This window comes from Erythrolamprus reginae, chromosome 8, assembly GCF_031021105.1.
Source record: "Erythrolamprus reginae isolate rEryReg1 chromosome 8, rEryReg1.hap1, whole genome shotgun sequence".
NCBI lineage: Eukaryota > Metazoa > Chordata > Lepidosauria > Squamata > Dipsadidae > Erythrolamprus > Erythrolamprus reginae.
The window spans coordinates 25688439-25706191 of NC_091957.1; the positions used below are offsets into that span (position 1 = coordinate 25688439).

The 17753-nt window shown below is 47.9% G+C and overlaps 1 protein-coding gene across 7 annotated transcripts in view; it reads right to left on the minus strand.

Annotated features, from left to right (window-relative positions):
* The window catches only part of EIF4G3 (eukaryotic translation initiation factor 4 gamma 3), a 104076-nt gene that overhangs the window by 74199 nt on the left and 12124 nt on the right, over positions 1–17753 (minus strand). For all 7 annotated transcript variants that reach the window (XM_070759378.1, XM_070759376.1, XM_070759375.1 and 4 more), the window contains exons 2-3: positions 5773–5848; positions 1532–1660 (exon numbers count right to left, since the gene is read on the minus strand). In XM_070759378.1, the coding sequence (XP_070615479.1) occupies positions 1532–1660; positions 5773–5848 (205 nt within the window). The remainder of the gene's footprint in view (positions 1–1531; positions 1661–5772; positions 5849–17753) is intronic.

Genomic DNA, 17753 nt, shown 5'->3' on the forward strand with positions numbered 1-17753 from the left:
AAGCGGGTTAATTGAACTTGTGAACTGCAGCGATTCACTTAACAGACGTCTCACTCACCCCGTTTCCCCCAAAGTAAGACATCCTCTGATAAGCCCAATCGGGGTTTTGAGAGCATGGCAGTATGGCCAAGTGCTGGTTTCAGGGTTCAAAAAAATATAAGACAGGGCCTTATTTTCAGGGAAACATGGTAGCAATGTAATTTTGGGGCTCAACTGTGTTTGTAACTCGAGGACTACCTGTAAATTTCTCTGGCACATTTAGGAAAGTATCCTAGAATGAAAGCAATGTGACCCAATGTCCCACTCTTGAGCTGACCCCCACAAATGTAGGGCGAGCAGGAACTTCAGAGGCCTAACACATGAAGGGAAGGAGTAGAGGAGAGGAGAGGAAGGCAAGATTAACCATTATTTGGATCAAGGAACAAGGAGCGCCCCTTACAGACGAACGGGGCAGGCTGCATAGGGGGAGAGGGCGCCCCTCCACCTCAGATTAAAATTCAGTGGAAGGGCAGGAGCCAAGCAAATTGACTCCTCTTTCCAACCAGCCACTTGGTTCAGATGAATGTCAGGAGAAACGAAATTAATGGGGAACGCCCCCCCTCAAGAAAGCAGCTCAAGAGAGGGTCATGCAATTTTCCCAGGAGCTACATGTGGGGAAGGGGGGGGGGGCTTTCTTGAAGGACATCAGGAGCTGCCCCAAGAGAGGGGGTGGTGGCAAACACAGTCAAGGAGGGACTCTAGTTTGACACAGCGGCCAGTCCGGGACGGTCTCAGGAGCTTCCACTGCTCACTTTAAGTGGCACAAGACTAAACTACCTTCTTTCTTTTTTAAAAAATGTCCATTTATTAATCTGTCCTAGTGGCCCACCGCTGCTGGATTAAGAAGTTAAGCATCCTTCCTGCGCCCCCCCCCCCCCCCAAAAAGGCATCCCCCGTGAGCCATGGCCACGGTGGGAGATGAAGGCCATCTTGTGCCTGCGTGACATCCGCTGAATCCTCGGGGCCCAAACTCCAGCTCAACAGACCAGAGCTGCTAAACCCATCCGAGGGGGGATCTGTGTTCCAAGACGAGCCATCCTGAACCAGCAGCCGTGCCTGCTCAGTCTCTGGTTTCCAGCAGGCCTCGGTTTACTGTAAGCTGCTGTCATGGCTGCGGCGGCTGCTTTTCAAGGCGCTACCGCTGCAACCATTCCTCTCTATGTTGTTCTTTGCGGGGGGGAGAATGGCATCTGACAAGAAAAGGAAACGAGGGGCATAGAGAGAGGGGATCAAACCACCATCTGTTAGCCCAAAGGAAACCTCGAATGAATCATGGGTTTTTTGGGTGGGTGGGTGGCGATGAGTGTGAGCCCTGAGCCATCCAGACATGGTCCATGGGTGGGTGGGTGGGTGGGGTGTCTTTCCTTGCATCCGACCCTGGCCATTCGAGAAGAGCATCGCCCTGGATTCCTCCTGCGCCCAGCCTGACATTCCCTCCAACTTTGAGGAGGCAAACTCAGATCCCCGAACGAGAAGCCGCCGCCGATCTTACCTGAGTGAGACCAGGGGAGGAGGCATGTCCTGGGGGTGTGGCGGCAAGGGCTGGATGCCCCTTGTTTATTTCATGAGCAGAGTAATGGGAGGGGGCAGGAGGGCCTGGCTGCCTTGCCACCTGCGTAACCTGCGAGGAGATAAGCTGTTAGTAAAACCACAGCGGGAGTTGGTCTCCACAGAGCAAGCACCTCTGGCCATGGGCACACCCATCGCTTGTGCTCACCGGAGCTGGAAAAACCACCCCGCTGATTTATGTTAGTGGATCTGACTCCAGAGATTCCCGGGGTCCCGTTTTTGATCCTAGGAAGGAAAAGAGGATCCACATCCTTAATGGATTGCTTTCACCCGACAGAGGAAAACTAAAGAATCTCTCCTGTAGACAGAAAAGGCTTGGAGGGATCCTCCCCGTCCCTTTTGATGCCACTTGGTCTCTTCTTCACAAAGGAAGAGAAGCCACCCAGGACCCCCTGGACCACGTGGGTTTGGACGAGGCCAATCCACGTGAGTGGGAGAGGAAGGTCGAGCCCCTCTCGGAAGCCTGGGTGGGCCACGCCTGCAAAAAAGTGAGTAAATGGACAAACCCTCGAAAGAAAAACCCAGAGAAAGGGACTCCCGGCACCAATCTTGGCTAACACGGAGTTGATCCGTGATCAAAACCCAAGGCTTAAGATACCAAAGACGGGGGACCTCAACCTGTCTGCCATCTAATGAACATCTTGGCTTCAAAGGCAGCAAAGCAAAGCGGGGCTCAAAAGTGGCAAGAGCCAGATTACCATCTTCTTTGATCAATCCTTCGGTGGTAGAAAGCTGGCTCTTTCTTCCCTTGGCAGCCTGGGGGGGGTGGGGGTGTTGAGCTCGAAGGAGCTGCCCTTCCTGGGAGAGGCCGCACAATTATCGGGAGCCCCCACCACAGCCCATCTTCCCCAACAGCCCTGGTCTGGCTCCGCCTTTTAGGCTATCCCAGTGGGAGGCAGGGCAGTCTCTGGAGATATTGGTTTGTACCACATGTGAACAGGAAGGGAATAGTATACACATTATGTGTGTCATTTCTCCCCTGCCCCTTCTCATTTCTATGCAACACCTTCCCCTAACAGGATGCAGTTCCGGGCTGCATTCTGTTCTCAAAATTATCAACGTTGATCATTTACTTTGTCTCTGCAAGGAAGAGAGCAAAGGGCCTTTTAAATGTTTAATTTAAATGCTTAGTTAATTTAGTTTAATTTTAAGGTTAAATGCTATTATGTTTAATTCACTTTTCTAATAAAGTAAGTCTTCCATTTGGGAAATACTGGCTAATAGTGAAAACGGCAAACCAATGAGTACTACCTACAAGACAATTCCACCCTTCCCTGCAAATAAATGGGAAGGTGAGTCTCAAGGTGAACTTTCAAACAACCTTCTGGACACAAAGACACGAGGAAAGTTCTACTGATTTTTTAAAAAAAATTCCACACACTTTCCCATCAGCAGTTTCACCTATTCTACTCTAGGGAAAGTACAGTCATACCTCGTCTTACGAACCTAATTGGTTCCCGGGGAGGTTCGTAAGACGAAAGGTTCGTAAAACGAAACATTGTTTCCCATAGGAAACAATGTAAAGTCAATTAATCCGTGCAACAACAAAAAAACCCCCACAAAAAAATGCTGCCGCCCGGCTGTCACCTTTTAAAACAGCCCGGGGGCTTCTCAGCGGCCTCCCAAACACCGAATGCCAAACCCAAACTTCCGGGTTCGGCGTTCGGGAGGCCGCCGAGAAGCCTCCCGGCTGTTTTAAAAGGTGACAGCCGGGCGGCGGACCTCCCAACGCCAAACCCGGAAGTTCGGGTTTGGCGTTCGGCTTTGGGAAGCCCCCCAGCTGTTTTAAAAGGTGACAGCGACTTCCCAGCGGCCTCCCGAACCCGAACTTTTGCCGAACTTCCGGGTTCGCCGTTCGGGAGGCCGCTGGGAAGCCCCGCCCCCGGCTGTCACCTTTTAAAACAGCCGGGGGGCTTCCCAGCAGCCTCCCGGAAGTTCGGGTTTGGCGTTCGTAAAACGAAAACAGTTCGTAAGAAGAGGCAAAATTTTTCTGAACCCCGGGTTCGTATCTCGGGTTGTTCGTAAGACGAGGGGTTCGTATCTTGAGGTACCACTGTATTACCGTATTTTTCAGAGTATAAGACACACCTTTTTACTGACAAAGAGGGTGAAAACCTGGGTGCGTCTACACCGAATGTAGCCCCACCCAGCCACCCCCATCCTTTGGTCTCTGCCGCCCAGTAATTGATCTCCTTACAGCAAACAGTGCAGAGCCTGATTAGCACAAGCAAATGATTATTGGCATCCTGACCAGCAGCTGATTGAGGCTGCAGGCAGGCCACCAGCTAAAATGAAAGTGAAACTAAAACTGCAAGGAGGCAAATTGCTGGGAGGGAGAGGCAGAATTTTATTTTCTTGTGATAATCAGCTGTTGAAAGTAGATGCAAGGAGGTAAGTCAATAACAAATATCTGTAGAATGTTCAAATAATTAGACTTATTTTTTTAAAGATTGCTTTATTATTGTTCTAGATAACTTAACAAAATGAAGAAGCTTTTTAAAATAAATACTTGATCTGAAGAGGCTCAGTGCTATTGTATCTTCTTTTAGATAGCAGAGAATGATGTATATTTTAAGAAAGCCACATCAATTTTAACAGCATCTGCACAAGAATAATCTGAAATATAACAGTATCCTATTACAGCTGAGTTAAACCCTGACTTAGACATATTTGGAGTAGGTCTATTTAAATAATTGGGAAGAGTTAGTGTGACTACATTTAAGAAAACTTTCTGGCATTAATATACTGCCATAATGTACATTTCTTCAATTCTTTGTTATTTCTATGGGCCAGGCAGACACGCACAGAAATACACAGCAAATAGTGTATATCAGTGATGGCGAACCTATGGTACGGGTGCCACAGGTGGTACACGGAGCCATATCTGCTGGCACACAAGCTGTTGCTCTAGCTCAGCTCCAACATGCATGTGTGTGCCAGCCAGTTATTTGTGGCTCGCAAAATGCCTTGGGAGGGCGTTTTTGACTTCCAGAGAGCCTCCAGGGGGGTGGGGGAGGGCATTTTTACCCTCCCCCGGCTCCAAGGAAGCCTTTGGAACCTAGGGAGGGCGAAACACAAGCCTATTGGGTCCACCAGAAGTTGGGAAACAGGCTGTTCCTGGACTCCAGAGAGCCTCCCAGGGGGAATGGGAGAAGCTGTTTTCACCCTCCCCGGGCATTGAATTAGGGGTATGGGCACTCGCGCATGAGCAATAGCCCACACCCATGCTCTTTCGGCACCCGAGGAAAAAAAAGTTTGCCATCACTGGTGTATATCATGTTTGCTGGGAGGCAGAAGTAGTATTTTCCCCCCTTGTTTTCCTCCCCCAAAACTAAGGTGCATCTTATACTCTGAAAAATACTGTAATTGAAAAACAAATGATGCCAATCACACTTATTCCTACCCAGCCAGCTTGTTTACCCTGATGCTGATATACTTCTTTAAAATGCAGCGTTTCCCCAGGCTCTGCAATGGCTCATAGCAAAATGGATTGGTCTCCTGACCCACATCTCTCGCAGAAAAAGGATCGTGGCTGGAACAGCCTTCCTATTTGTCTTCTAGGTGGGAACGGACTCTTCCTGCAAGCAGGAACTCGCCGTAACTGGAGGATTTTTCCCATGCTTGGAAGCCTGTCCCAAGAGGACTCTGGGTTCAAAGACGAAGTTAGGGAATCCTTTCTCCTCTGGCTCTTCCTTTCCTAGGTAGCCTCCCACTGATCTTCTTCCAACCTGGACTGATCCCCCAAACTGACTGTATCTTTTTCATAGATGATTCTTATTCGATCCCAAAGAATCCAATTCTGCAACACATCCAACACGAGAGGGAGCTGAAAAGAGGTTGTTTGAACCAAGCATTGCTCTCTAAAGATTGTAGGTCAGAAAGCTGGGTGAAGAGGATGTTTCAAATCACTTCATCTACAGACAGGAGCCCAATTTTGAATTACTCTCCTGTTGTCGTTAGGGTTAGGTTTTGCAAAATGTTTACAAGCGTATTTTCTGATTCGCAGTTTTACATGAAGGGAATCGTCCAGGAGGAGTCCTATTACTAAAACTATTACTGCCCATTCTCTGCAGAAGGAAGATGAGGCTCCTGTCTCTCATAAGAGCATCCCACCCACACACCCAAAAAAGCTCATGGCAAAAGCTGCTTGCATGTTCTCCTTACCGTGCTGTACACAGCCGAGACGGTGGGAGTGAAGATCCGATCCTCCAGGGGCTGCTGTACAGGACCCCGGGGGATTCTGCAAAACAAGAAGTTAAGGAAGAAAAAAAAAGGGGGGGAATAACAACCCACAAAATTGAAAGGAAAGTATATTTTCCACAAACGAACTCCTTTTCTTCTAATGAAGTCGGCCTCTTAAATCAAAATGCCTTGAACTGGGACATTCACACAAGAGCCAGAACAATGGTTATTGCAAGGCAGCAGAGTATAACAGGATAACAAGAAAACCACAACCCACGGGAAGAGGAAAACTAGCATGTATTTGTGAGGTTGCACAGTCACTTCCATTCCACTCGCCTAACATGTTCTGCCAAGGGCATGGAAACGGAACGTGCATTTCCTCATTGGTGTTTTTCACTAACTGTCCTTTTGGGCTCCTCACAGTTCTGGGAACTAGAATTAATTTAATAAGATGCCATTTAAATCCTCTGCCCCAGATAAACTATTAAAAGTACTGTCACAATCCAGAGTAGGCCCTCTGAAATGCAGGTAAGTGCAGGAGGAATTTTTTTTTTCAAAGTCTTAGAAAAATACCCCCTCCCCAAATTGCGGTTTCAGGAAAGAATCAACTATCAAATTGTAGGGAATTTTCTCTGCTTGCTTGGTAAGATGCTAATCTCCTTTTTCAAAGATGCTTGGGATTCACTAACCAGGGTTTCAGAGGAGATTCTGCAGGCTACACATTTTTGGGAATGACACAAGAGGCTATACAGCAACACACTGTTCTTTGATCGGGCTCTAGGTAAGCAGTGAGCCAGGAAAAAAACACTACATGAGGGAAGGTACATTCAATCTTTTTCAAAAGCACCAAGGTTTTCTATCCGAATATCAAAAGTTGTCCTTTCAGCTTATGGACTTGGGAGAAGCCTCAAAGATAAAAGCAGAGGTCTCCAGACTTGGCAACTTTAAGACTTGTGGACTTCAACTCCCAGAATTCTCCAGCCAGCATTTTTAAATTGCTTTGGGTAGCTATGCTGGCTGGAGAATTCTGGGAGTTGAAGTCCACAAATTGTAAAGTTGCCAAGTTTGGGGATCCCTGGCTAAAAGCATAATAGAAATTGAAATAGCACTTAAGACTTGTATAGCGCTTCACAGTGCTTTGCAACCCTCTCTAAGTAGTTGACAGTAGTTGACCCAACAATCTGGGTCCTCATTTTACCGACCTCGGAAGGATGGAAGGCTGAGTCAACCCTGAACCAGTCAGGATCTAATTGCTGGCAGTGGGCAGAATTAGCCTGCAATACTGCATTCTAACGACTGTGCCCCCATGGCTGTTAATACGAATAGCACTTAAGACTTATATACAGCTTCACAGTCCTTTACAGCCCTCTCTAAGCGGCTTACAGAGTCAGTCTCTTGCCCTCAACAATCTGGGTCCCCATTTGACCCACCTTGGAAGGATGGGTGAGTGAATCTTGAGCCAATCAGGATCAAACTGCTGACAGTGGGCAGGGTTAGCCTGCAATACTGCATTCTAACCACAAAAAAGGGAGGGAGGGAGAGGAAGGAAGGGCAGTAGCACACACTTATATACCGTTTCACAATGCTTTACAGCCCTCTCGTAAGTGGCTTACAGAGCCATCCTCTTGCCCCCCAACAATCTGGGTCCTCATTTGACCAACCTTGGAAAGACTGAAGGCGGAGTCAACCTTAAACCAGTTAGGATCAAATTGTTGGCAGTGGGCAGAATTAGCCTGCAATACTGCATTTTAATGACTGTGCCCCCCGGGACTTAGACTTATATACCGCTTCAGTCCTTCACAGCCCTCTCTAAGCGACTTACCGAGTCAGCCTCTTGCCCCCCAACAATCTGGGTCCTCATTTGACCCACCTTGGAAGGATGGAAAGCTGAATCAATCTTGAGCCAATCAGGATCGAACTGCTGACAGTGGGCAGGGTTCAAACTACCAAATTGCAGGCATCCAGCAGTCAACAGAAGTAGCCTGCAGTACTGCACTCTAACCGTTGCGTCACCAAGGTTCATAATAGAAACCAAGCGGAAGACAAATGTTTCCCACAGCTGCAGATGACTGCTCTGTCTCAGAAGAAGAACAAATGGCCAGGGACACCACAAAATTAACCCACAACAAAGTTTGTGGTATTCTCTTTCCCATACCTCCTCGAGTTATGGGGATTAAAATTCTCAGCAACAGTTCACTAAGTGACCGTCTGAAGGGACCACAGCACTGAAACAATGTGACTTGCAATCATTTTTCACACTTATGGCTGTCGCAGCCACCTCAGGGTCATGTGATTTACATTCGGATGCTTGACAAATGACTCGGGATTTATGACGAGCGCAAGGTCCCCGGGGAGTCATGCAATCTCCATTTGCGGCCTTCTGACAAGCGAAGAAACCAGTTTTGCTGAACCACCAGAATTAACCGCAAAGGAAAGCCATAAAATGGAAGAGACCAAACTCGCTTAACGAATTTCTCACTTAGCAATATAATTTTTGTGGTCATTGAGGATCACCTGTACACTAAAAGCTTTCTAAAGCGCCATGCGAATCAGGTCCATCTACAAACCTCCCTTGTGGCGGCACCTCCACAGGCCAAACCTGGATTAATAAACTAGGTTTCCAAGATCCAGAGAGGAAGACTCAAGAAGGCGATTGCCAACCCAGGAAGGGATCCAAGCATCACCTTGTTCAGAAATCAGAACTGCAGAATAAACAATTGCTGCCAACCTGCCTTCCATTGAGGACCTGGATACTGCACGAGTCAAAAAGAGGGCCATGAAAATATTTACTGACCCCTCGCATCCTGGACATGAACTGCTTCAACTCCTACCCTCAAAATGTCGCTACAGAGCACTGCACACCAAGACAACTAGACACAAGAACAGTTTTTTCCCAAACACCAGCACTCTGCTAAACAAATAATTCCCTCAGCATTGTCAAACTATTCACTAAGGCTGTATTATTATTACTATTAGTTTTTCGCATCATTCCTATCACCCATCTCCTCCCACTTATAACTAACTTATTGCTTGTATCCTTTAGATTTTTATTAATATTGTTTCGTGATTGCTTGTTTGACCCCTATGACAATCATGAAGTGTTGTACCTCATGATTCTTGACAAATGCATATTTTATTTTATGTACACTGACAGCATCTGCACCAAAGACAGATTCCTCGTGTGTCCAATCACACTTGGCCAATAAAAAATTCTATTCTATTCAGTAAAACGCAAGTTTCTCAGATTTGGCCTTTTTATCATTGTTCGCCGACAGCCTTCCCCAAAAGATTCAGCGCCGGGACAGCTGTTACTGACACAACTCAAGAAGAGAGCAGAGAGCAATGTTACAATACCACCCAACAAGCAAAGCAGAGAATTACTCTGTTCTTACTCCAATTTGTAGCCCTAACAAAAAACAAAAGAAAAGAAAAACCCAACTGCAGGTTTTCGATGGGCACTAAACACAGGCGTTCCACTTTTAAAATGTAAACACAGATGGGGGGGAAGGAGAGAGAGCAACAGCTTTGGAAAACTCACCTAACGCACATTGCCCACAGAGGATTTGGATGTATGCGTCGAAAGACCCACTTCCTGTAGAACCCGGAACCTCAGCCTCAGCTCGTTAGCTTCCCCCGATCAATGTGAGGTTTGTTTCCCCCAAATAATGCTGATTTTGAAAACCCCATTATCAGCCACAAGCTTCGGACTAAACTGCAGTTCCGACTTCGGAATGGAAATCTGAGCTAACAAACAGGCATAGGGTTTTAAAAATAAAAAGTCCATCATGTGACAGGTCACAGCACTGAAAAGAGGCCGGTGACACAGCAAAACACGTGTGTTCTGCATTTTGAAATGCAGACATATGATACGAATACGTAAGCTTCATGAGCTCAGGGGTGAGAAAACTCGAGGTAAACAAAAATGACGTTTTCTTTCTCTCTCTTTTTAATATTCTTCCTATATAGGCAGTCCTCAGCTTACGACAACGGAGCCCCCCAAAATTTCTGTCGCTAAGAGAGATGTTTTCCCCAGTTGAATTTGGACCCATGTTAACGGCTTTTCTTGCCGTGTTCGCTAAGCGAATTGCAGCAGCTGTTAAAATGAATAAGCTGGCTGCACGGTGAAAATCTGGCTTCCTCCACAGATTTGGCTTCTCAAGAAGGTTGCAAAAGGGAATTGTGTGATCTGGGGCCACCGCCCCCCCCCCCCAACCGTCAGAAATGTGACTCAACTGTCAAGTGTCCAAATGTAAACCGCATGTCCATTCAGATGCTGCAGAAGTGGCAGACCTGAAAATAGGCGTTGATTGCTTACCTGAACGCCTCTTCTCGTACGGTGAGCGGGTACAGCAGTCACATGGGTTGCTCATGTCCAATCCGGTGGAACTGAGCCTAGTATTAAAAAAGCTTGCCGGATCCGCCCCTTCCCCAGAATTCGCGAATCCATAGACTAGGCTCAGTTGTGAAGCTCTGTAGTGTTCAACTCTCATTGTTAGAGGAAGAAAGAGATAGAAAGGTAAAGAAGACACATACAAGGGCGGGAAGTGACTGCTGTACCCGCTCACCGTACGAGAAGAGGCGTTCAGGTAAGCAATCAACGCCTATTCTCCGTACTGAAGGAGCGGGTCCAGCAGTCACATGGGACATACCCAATAGAAGGTCCCTAGGGTGGGATTAGCTTGCTATCGTGTGAGATAACGGATTGGAGTACCCTTCTGCCGAAGGCAGCGTCCGCTGAAGCGTAAGAGTCAATTTTGTAGTGCCTGATGAAGGAATTTGGCGAGGCCCAAGTGGCTGCTTTGCAGACCTCCTCCAACGGGGCTTGAGTCGCCCAAGCGGCCGAGGTGGCTGCGCTCCTGGTGGAATGCGCAGTGATGTTCCTTGGAACTGAGAGGGAGGCCGACTCATAGGCCTTAGATATAGTCCCTCTGATCCAACGGCCTATTACTGTTGAAGACACTTTGGCCCCCATGACTCTGGGATGATAGGCTACAAAAAGTGCTTCTGACCTCCGAAAGGGTCCTGTGCGTTGGATATATATTCTCAGCGCTCTGGTGAGATCCAGGGTGTGCCATCTAATTGCCAAGGGATGGTCTCGTTGGAGGCAGAAGGAAGGTAGGACAATATCCTGAGATCTGTGGAACATGGAACTGACCTTGGGTAAGAAGGTGGGGTCCAGTCGCAAGACTACCTTGTCCTGATGGAATTGGCAAAGGTCCTGCCTGATTGAAAGGGCAGCCAGCTCCGAAATGCGTCGGGCAGAGGTAATAGCCACCAGAAAAGCTACCTTAAAGGATAGGTACCTGAGGGACGCCGATTTTAGGGGTTCGTATGGTGCCTGCGTGAGGGAGTGGAGAACCCGTGGCAAATCCCAGGATGGATACCTGTGGACCTTGGAAGGTCTGAGGTTGGCTATGCCCTTGAGGAATTCCTGAATTTCAGGGAAGGATCGGAGAGGCTGTCTGCGGGGGCCCCCTAGGACAGATGAAATGGCTGCCAGATGACGCCGGAGGGTGCTGGTAGAGAGTCCTTTATGGAAACCTTGCATAAGGAAGGAAATAATTCTGTGTATGGGGATGCACAGAGGGGAGAGACCTTCCTGAAGACACCACTGGTGAAACTTGGACCACGTGTGGTCGTAGATTCGGTTGGTCGAGCCCCTTCTGGCCTTTAGAATGACCTCCACTGACTCAGGGTCATGCCCACGCAGCTCTAAATCTCTCCTGATAACAGCCAGGCGGTGAGGTGGAACCACTCCGGGTCTGGATGGAAAGAGGCCCCCTGCCGCAGCATATCCCCCGAAACGGGGAGTCGCCAAGGGTCCTGGACGGACAGCTGTTGGAGATCTGCGAACCAGGGCCGGCGGGGCCAATGAGGGGCGATTAAGATTACTCGGGCCCTCTCGGTGAGGACCTTGTGAATCACGTCCGGGAGGATTGGAATCGGAGGAAATGCATAGAGTAGGCCTGGAGGCCATGGACTCCGGAGGGCATTGATCGCTTCCGCTCCCGGGGATGGAAATCTGGAATAGAAGCGAGGGAGTTGGGCGTTCGCATTGGTCGCGAAGAGATCCAGGACTGGTAGGCCGAATCTGAGGGTGATTTGATGGAACAGGTCTTGATGGAGGTTCCACTCTCCTGGGTCTATCGTTGCTCGGGATAGCCAATCCGCCTGGATGTTGAGACTGCCCGAGATGTGATCGGCTAGGAGCGACTGGAGATGTTTTTCCGCCCAAAGGCCCAGCTTGAGGGCCTCCCTCATGAGAGCCTTGGATCTCGTGCCCCCTTGCCTGCAGATATGGCTTTTTGTGGCAATGTTGTCGGTGAGAATGAGAACGTGCCGGTTGGGGATGCGAGGAGAGAAATGCTTCAGAGCCAGGGAGACGGCTCTTAACTCTAGCCAATTTATTGGCCTGGAAGCTTCCTCCGGGGACCACGTGCCCTGGGCTATCATCCCCTGGGCGTGGGCGCCCCATCCCGATAGACTGGCATCTGTGGTGATGACAAATTGATCCGGGCACCTGAACGGGGATCCTCTGTCCATGGCCGGAGACTTCCACCACTTGAAGGATCTGCGAACACTCAGTGGGATGACAATGCGTCGATTTGAGTTGCTGTGCCCCGATCTCTGAAAAGGCAACAGAAGCCACTGGAGTTCCCTAGCATGAAGGCGAGCCCAGGGAATGATGCCTATGCATGACACCATCTTCCCCAAAAGAGAAGATAGAGTAACTATGGATACTGAAGGATTAGATAAAATGTTAGAAATTAACTCCACTATACTGAGTTTTCTCTCGGGAGAGAGAAAAACCTGGGAAGATTTTGAATCAATAATGGCTCCCAGGTGAGGAATGGAAGTGGAAGGTTGGAGGTGACTTTTTTCAAAGTTGATGGAAAACCCATGGTCCTGAAGGACTGACATGGTGACAGAAAGGTCTGATTTCACTCTCTCTAGGGAGTTCCCATGAATTAAAATATCATCAAGATAACATAAAATGTGGATGGGAGACGCCCGGATATAGGCCGCCAAGGACCCCAAGAGCTTTGTGAAGACCCGAGGGGCCGAGGAAAGGCCAAATGGCATCGCCCTATACTGGAAATGCCTGCCTTGAAAGGAAAAACGTAAAAATTTTCTGTGGCATTTGGCTATAGGAATGTGAAGGTAGGCCTCAGTGAGGTCTAAGGAGACCATGAAATCTCCCGAGTGAATGGCGGCCAAAATAGAAGACAAGGAGTGCATTTTAAACTTCCTATATTTGATGAATAGGTTTAGTTTCTTTAAATCCAAAATGGCTCTCCAACCTCCGGAGGACTTTGGAACCATAAATAGGATGGAGTAAAAACCTAGGCCCTTCTGACCGGAAGGGACCGGCTGAATGGCTCTAATGGACAATAGATGAGAAATGGCCTCCTCCATACGGTTACAATCTGAGGATGACCTGGGCGAAGGGCAGGAAATAAAACGTTTAGGGGGAGGAGAAATAAATTCTAAAAGAAGGCCTGATTGAACAGTGTCAATGACCCAAGGGTCCTTGGAGGTGAGACGCCAATTTGCAGCGAAATGAGCTAGGCGACCCCCTATGGGAATGGAGGAAAGGTTACCATCTAGGTTTTTTTGAAGCCCTGTTAGAGGCAGCTCCCCTTTGGAAACGAAAACCCCTACCCCTGGAGTTCCTACCTTGGGAACGAAAGCGGGGGGAATACTGACCTGGAGATCTCTGATAGGAAGCCGCTTGATCTTGCTGGCGCCCTGGGCGACGAAAGGACTGCGTTTTAGTAACCTTTTTTGTGGTTGGGCCCAAAACCTTCTTCTTGTCTGTGGTCTCCGTGAGGAGAGGATCCAGAAGATCACCGAAGAGAAGGTCGCGCTTTAAGGGGCCCTGGGATAACTGCCACTTTTGGCGAACTCCCGCTTGCCAAGGGCGAATCCATAGGAGTCTTCTTGCCGTTGTAGAGGCTGCAATAGACTTAGCAGAAAATCTAGTAGATTGTAAGGTGGCATCAGCCACGTACTGGGCAGCTGCAAAGACCTTGTTGAAGTCTTGTTGACCTCTCAAGTCATCTGGAGGAATGTGCTGTTGAAGTTGGCGAAGCCACAGCAGCATGGCTCTGGAGAAGAAGGAGGCTGCTGCAGAACTTTTAATGGCCCAGGAATCAGCGGAGAAGCCTCTTTTGAGCATTTGCTCGATGCGCTTGTCCTCTGGACGGAGGACTTCCTCCGCCTCGCCTGGCACAGCCGCTGCCGAGTGAAGAATTTTGACAGGTTCATCTGGTTTGGGAAAAGATAGAAGCTCTTCATAGGAAGAGGAGAGTTTATACAACTTTCTGTCCTTGGTAGAGGGATTAAGGCCAGAGGCTGGAAAATCCCACTGTTTAAGTAAGGCATCTTTAAATAATTTAGGCATAGGGATTACCTCGTTATCCTCCTGTTCCTCTGTGAAGTAAGGTAAATTCTCCTCCGGGGGATCAGTGGAAGTGGAGGCTTGTTTCTCCTGGGCCGCTAATCCCGTAGAAATTCTAGCTTTGAGGAGAAGAGATTTGAATAGTTGAGAAGGGAAAATAGTAATGGGAGGAGGGACCTTTATTTGGGATTCCTCGTCTTCAGATAAGCCCTGGAAAGGGTCTTCATCCTCCTCTACATCCTCATATTCATCTTGTGAGGACTCTGAGTCATCCTGAATAGGAGCTCTGACCGCTGGGGAAGAACCCAAGGGGCGGGAGGAACGAGAAGGAGGAAGAGGTAAAGGAAGCTCATTGATGGAGGAGAGTTTGGCATCAATGGCTTTGGACAACACAGCAAAAATAGATTGGAACTCAGGAGGTAAACTGGAAATATCAGCAGAAATGGCAGAAGAATCCCTAAAGGCCTGGGAGGATCCTGGCTGGGGGGAATCTTCCATAATATCTGGTTCCTCTGGACCTATGCCCCATAGGTTAGGTTGGGGTCTGTCTAGGTTTGGCTCATCCAGAGATAACACAGGGACCCCAGAAGGAGGCAGGCTAGAGGCCTCTGGTGGGTCTTGACTACTGATTACTTGGGCCTGCACTTTCAAACGTTTTGCTGATTTATCATGAATCTTTTGTAGGGCTAGGTCCCTTCTCTTCTCGGCCCTGGTGACCTTGGTCGAGGGGCGGGCCCCTGGAGAAGAGGAGGAAGAGGCCTGGGGGATACTAGTAATCTCATCGCCTGTAGGCCTGGCCTCTCTGGGACCTTTAGTTGTGCCTCTCTTGGGAAAGGTAGCCATAGTCTGACAATTAACAGAAGACAAGGCTGAGCCAATAATTAAATTATAAGGAGAAGATTTCAAGGACTTCCCAAGAGGAATGGATCCTGCTTCGAGGCCTCGAAGCTGCTGAAACGTGAGGACAATCTGGGCAAACCCAGAGTTCGTGCCCCCAAATCCAGCGGGGCCAGCCTCCCTAAACTTTGCAATTAAGTAAAACCAAGGCACTCTGGTTGGAGGCTAGGCCGGTGGAGAATTTAGCCTGGGACCCCCAAGGCCCGCTCCCGGATCCACGCGGTGGACTGAGGCCTACGCGGCTGGCAGAAGGCCAACACGAGAGGCCTAGATATTTAAAGAAAGGGCGCGAAGGCCTTCGCGCCAAAAAATCGCTTCGTAGAATTTCTTAAGGGGAAAAGCGATCGACTAAGTCCAGGAGACTAAAGGCGTCCCACTCCGCAGGAGGTATTTTATAAGCCCTTAAATATAGTTTTATACAATAATTAAGCAATAATCCAATAATAAATACTTGCACCAGGACCTCCAGGCCAAGGGATTAGAAGAATCCACAAGCGGCCGCAGGAATCGTAACCGGCAAAACCGCCGGGGGAAAACGAAACCGCAACTTCTCCCAAGTAAAAAAGCCTAGCCGCTTTTTATTTTTTTCCTTTTAAAAACGGCTGGCGCAAATAGTGCAAGTAAATGAATAAAGACAATAAATCTTACTACTTTTTTGAAGGAAAGGTCGAAGGGAAGGTGTTAGAATGTTGAACGAGCATTCACAATACAACCGCAGGATATGCGAACTGAGCGAATTCTGGGGAAGGGGCGGATCCGGCAAGCTTTTTTAATACTAGGCTCAGTTCCACCGGATTGGACATGAGCAACCCATGTGACTGCTGGACCCGCTCCTTCAGTACGGAGAAATAAAATAAGGTCACCTTTTCCAGTGCTGTTGTCACTTCAAACAGTCACTAAGCAAACTGTTGTAAGTTGAGGACTGCCTATGTTCCCTGAATGTCACCTGGAGAAACTATCCTGCCGTTCGTTGTGCGGCTTCCTCATCCATCACAACATCTATCCGACAAAGCCCTTCCTGGGGATAATTAATTGACTTCCACCAAGGGGACCGTCAAAATTGGAAAGAAGGGTCAAGATAGCATGTGCTGTCATCTCTGATGCCAGGGGACAAACTTCGCCCCTTGGCCTGATTTACAAAAATAATAATGAATGAAGTTAAACTCTTAGGATCCATTTCTAAAAGCCAGAAGGAGCTGAATTGTTTTTAGCTAATTGCATTGCACGAGTGAATTTAATAAAAGAGCTGTGAGGGAATAAATAAAGAAGCTGTCTAAAGTTTTTTTTTAAAGGAAAGCAAAGGAAGAATGAAAGGAAAGGAAGAAGGGAAGGGAAAGAAAGCAACGGAAAGGAAGAAGGGAAGGGAAGGAAGGAAAGTAATGGAAAGGAAAGAAGAAGGGAAGGAAAGGGAAGGGAAGGGAAGGAAGAAGGGAAGGAAAGCAATGGAAAGGAAAGGAAGAAGGGAACAGAAAGGAAGGGAAAGAAGGGAAAGAAAAGGAAGAGGGAAAGGGAAGGAAAAAGGGAAGGGAAGGAAGAAGGGAAGGGAAGGAAGAAGAAAAGGGAAGAATTTGAAAGGGAAGGGAAAGAGGGAGGGAGGAAGACACCAGATTAAGTTAATAATGATTTAGTTCCACCAAATGAACAGGTAGTCCTTTACTTACAACAGTTCATTTAATGACCGTTAAAAGTTACAATGGCACTGAAAAAATGTGACTTAGCACTGTTTTTCACACGTACGACCACTGAAGCCTCCTGACGGTCACAGTGTCCCGGGGCCAGGCAACTTCTAACTATTAAAGTTCATTGTATAAAAATCAAAAGCAGAAGCACACACAGATGACTGATTCAGCTGGATTTAATAACTTCTTTATAACAAACGAATCTCCAGTACCATTAGCAGATTATTTCTTCAAGTAAATACAAGCAAGCATTAACTTCATTTCAGCAAAGTTCAGACTAAGGGCAGAGTACAGAGCGGAGACTGGAGCCACGCCCAGCCTTATGCTTAAATTCCAGTTTCGATTCTCTGCACAGACTCAGAAGTGGTTAGCTCTCATTGGCTGACCTTGTTAACACGGCTCTCCCTGTTCATGGATATCTTAACACTAACCAGCAAAGTTCAATGCGGGAAGTCAGATTCACTTAACATCCTACATGACTAACTTAACAACTGTAAGCAATTCACTTAACAATTGTGGTGAGAGAAGTTGTCAAATCAGGCAAAATTCACTTCACAAATGTTTCACTTAGTAACAAGAAGGGTGTGTGTGTTTCAATAAGTCAAGGTTTGCCAGTAACTCCTTTTTATTTTTTAATAGAAAAACTGTTTACCCCACAAGCTGGGAGTTGTGCTCAGCGCTTGGTCCATACTTTGATGCTTTAGTGCTGTGACGGCGAACCTATGGCACGTGCCACAGGTGGCACATGGAGCCATATCAGAGAGCACGTGAGGCTTTACCCTATGGCAGCTCCAGCATGCTTGTACACGCTAGCCAGCTGGTTTTCGGCTTTGGGAAAGGCCATTTCACCCTCCTGAGACTTCAGGGAAGCTTCCCTGAAGGCTTCGGAGTGCCAAAAGAAGCGATGGAGGAAGAGTAAGTCCAAATCCGATCGAACACTTGTAAGAGCTCATATTAAGACTTACAAAGTGGCGCTCAAGGCGGCA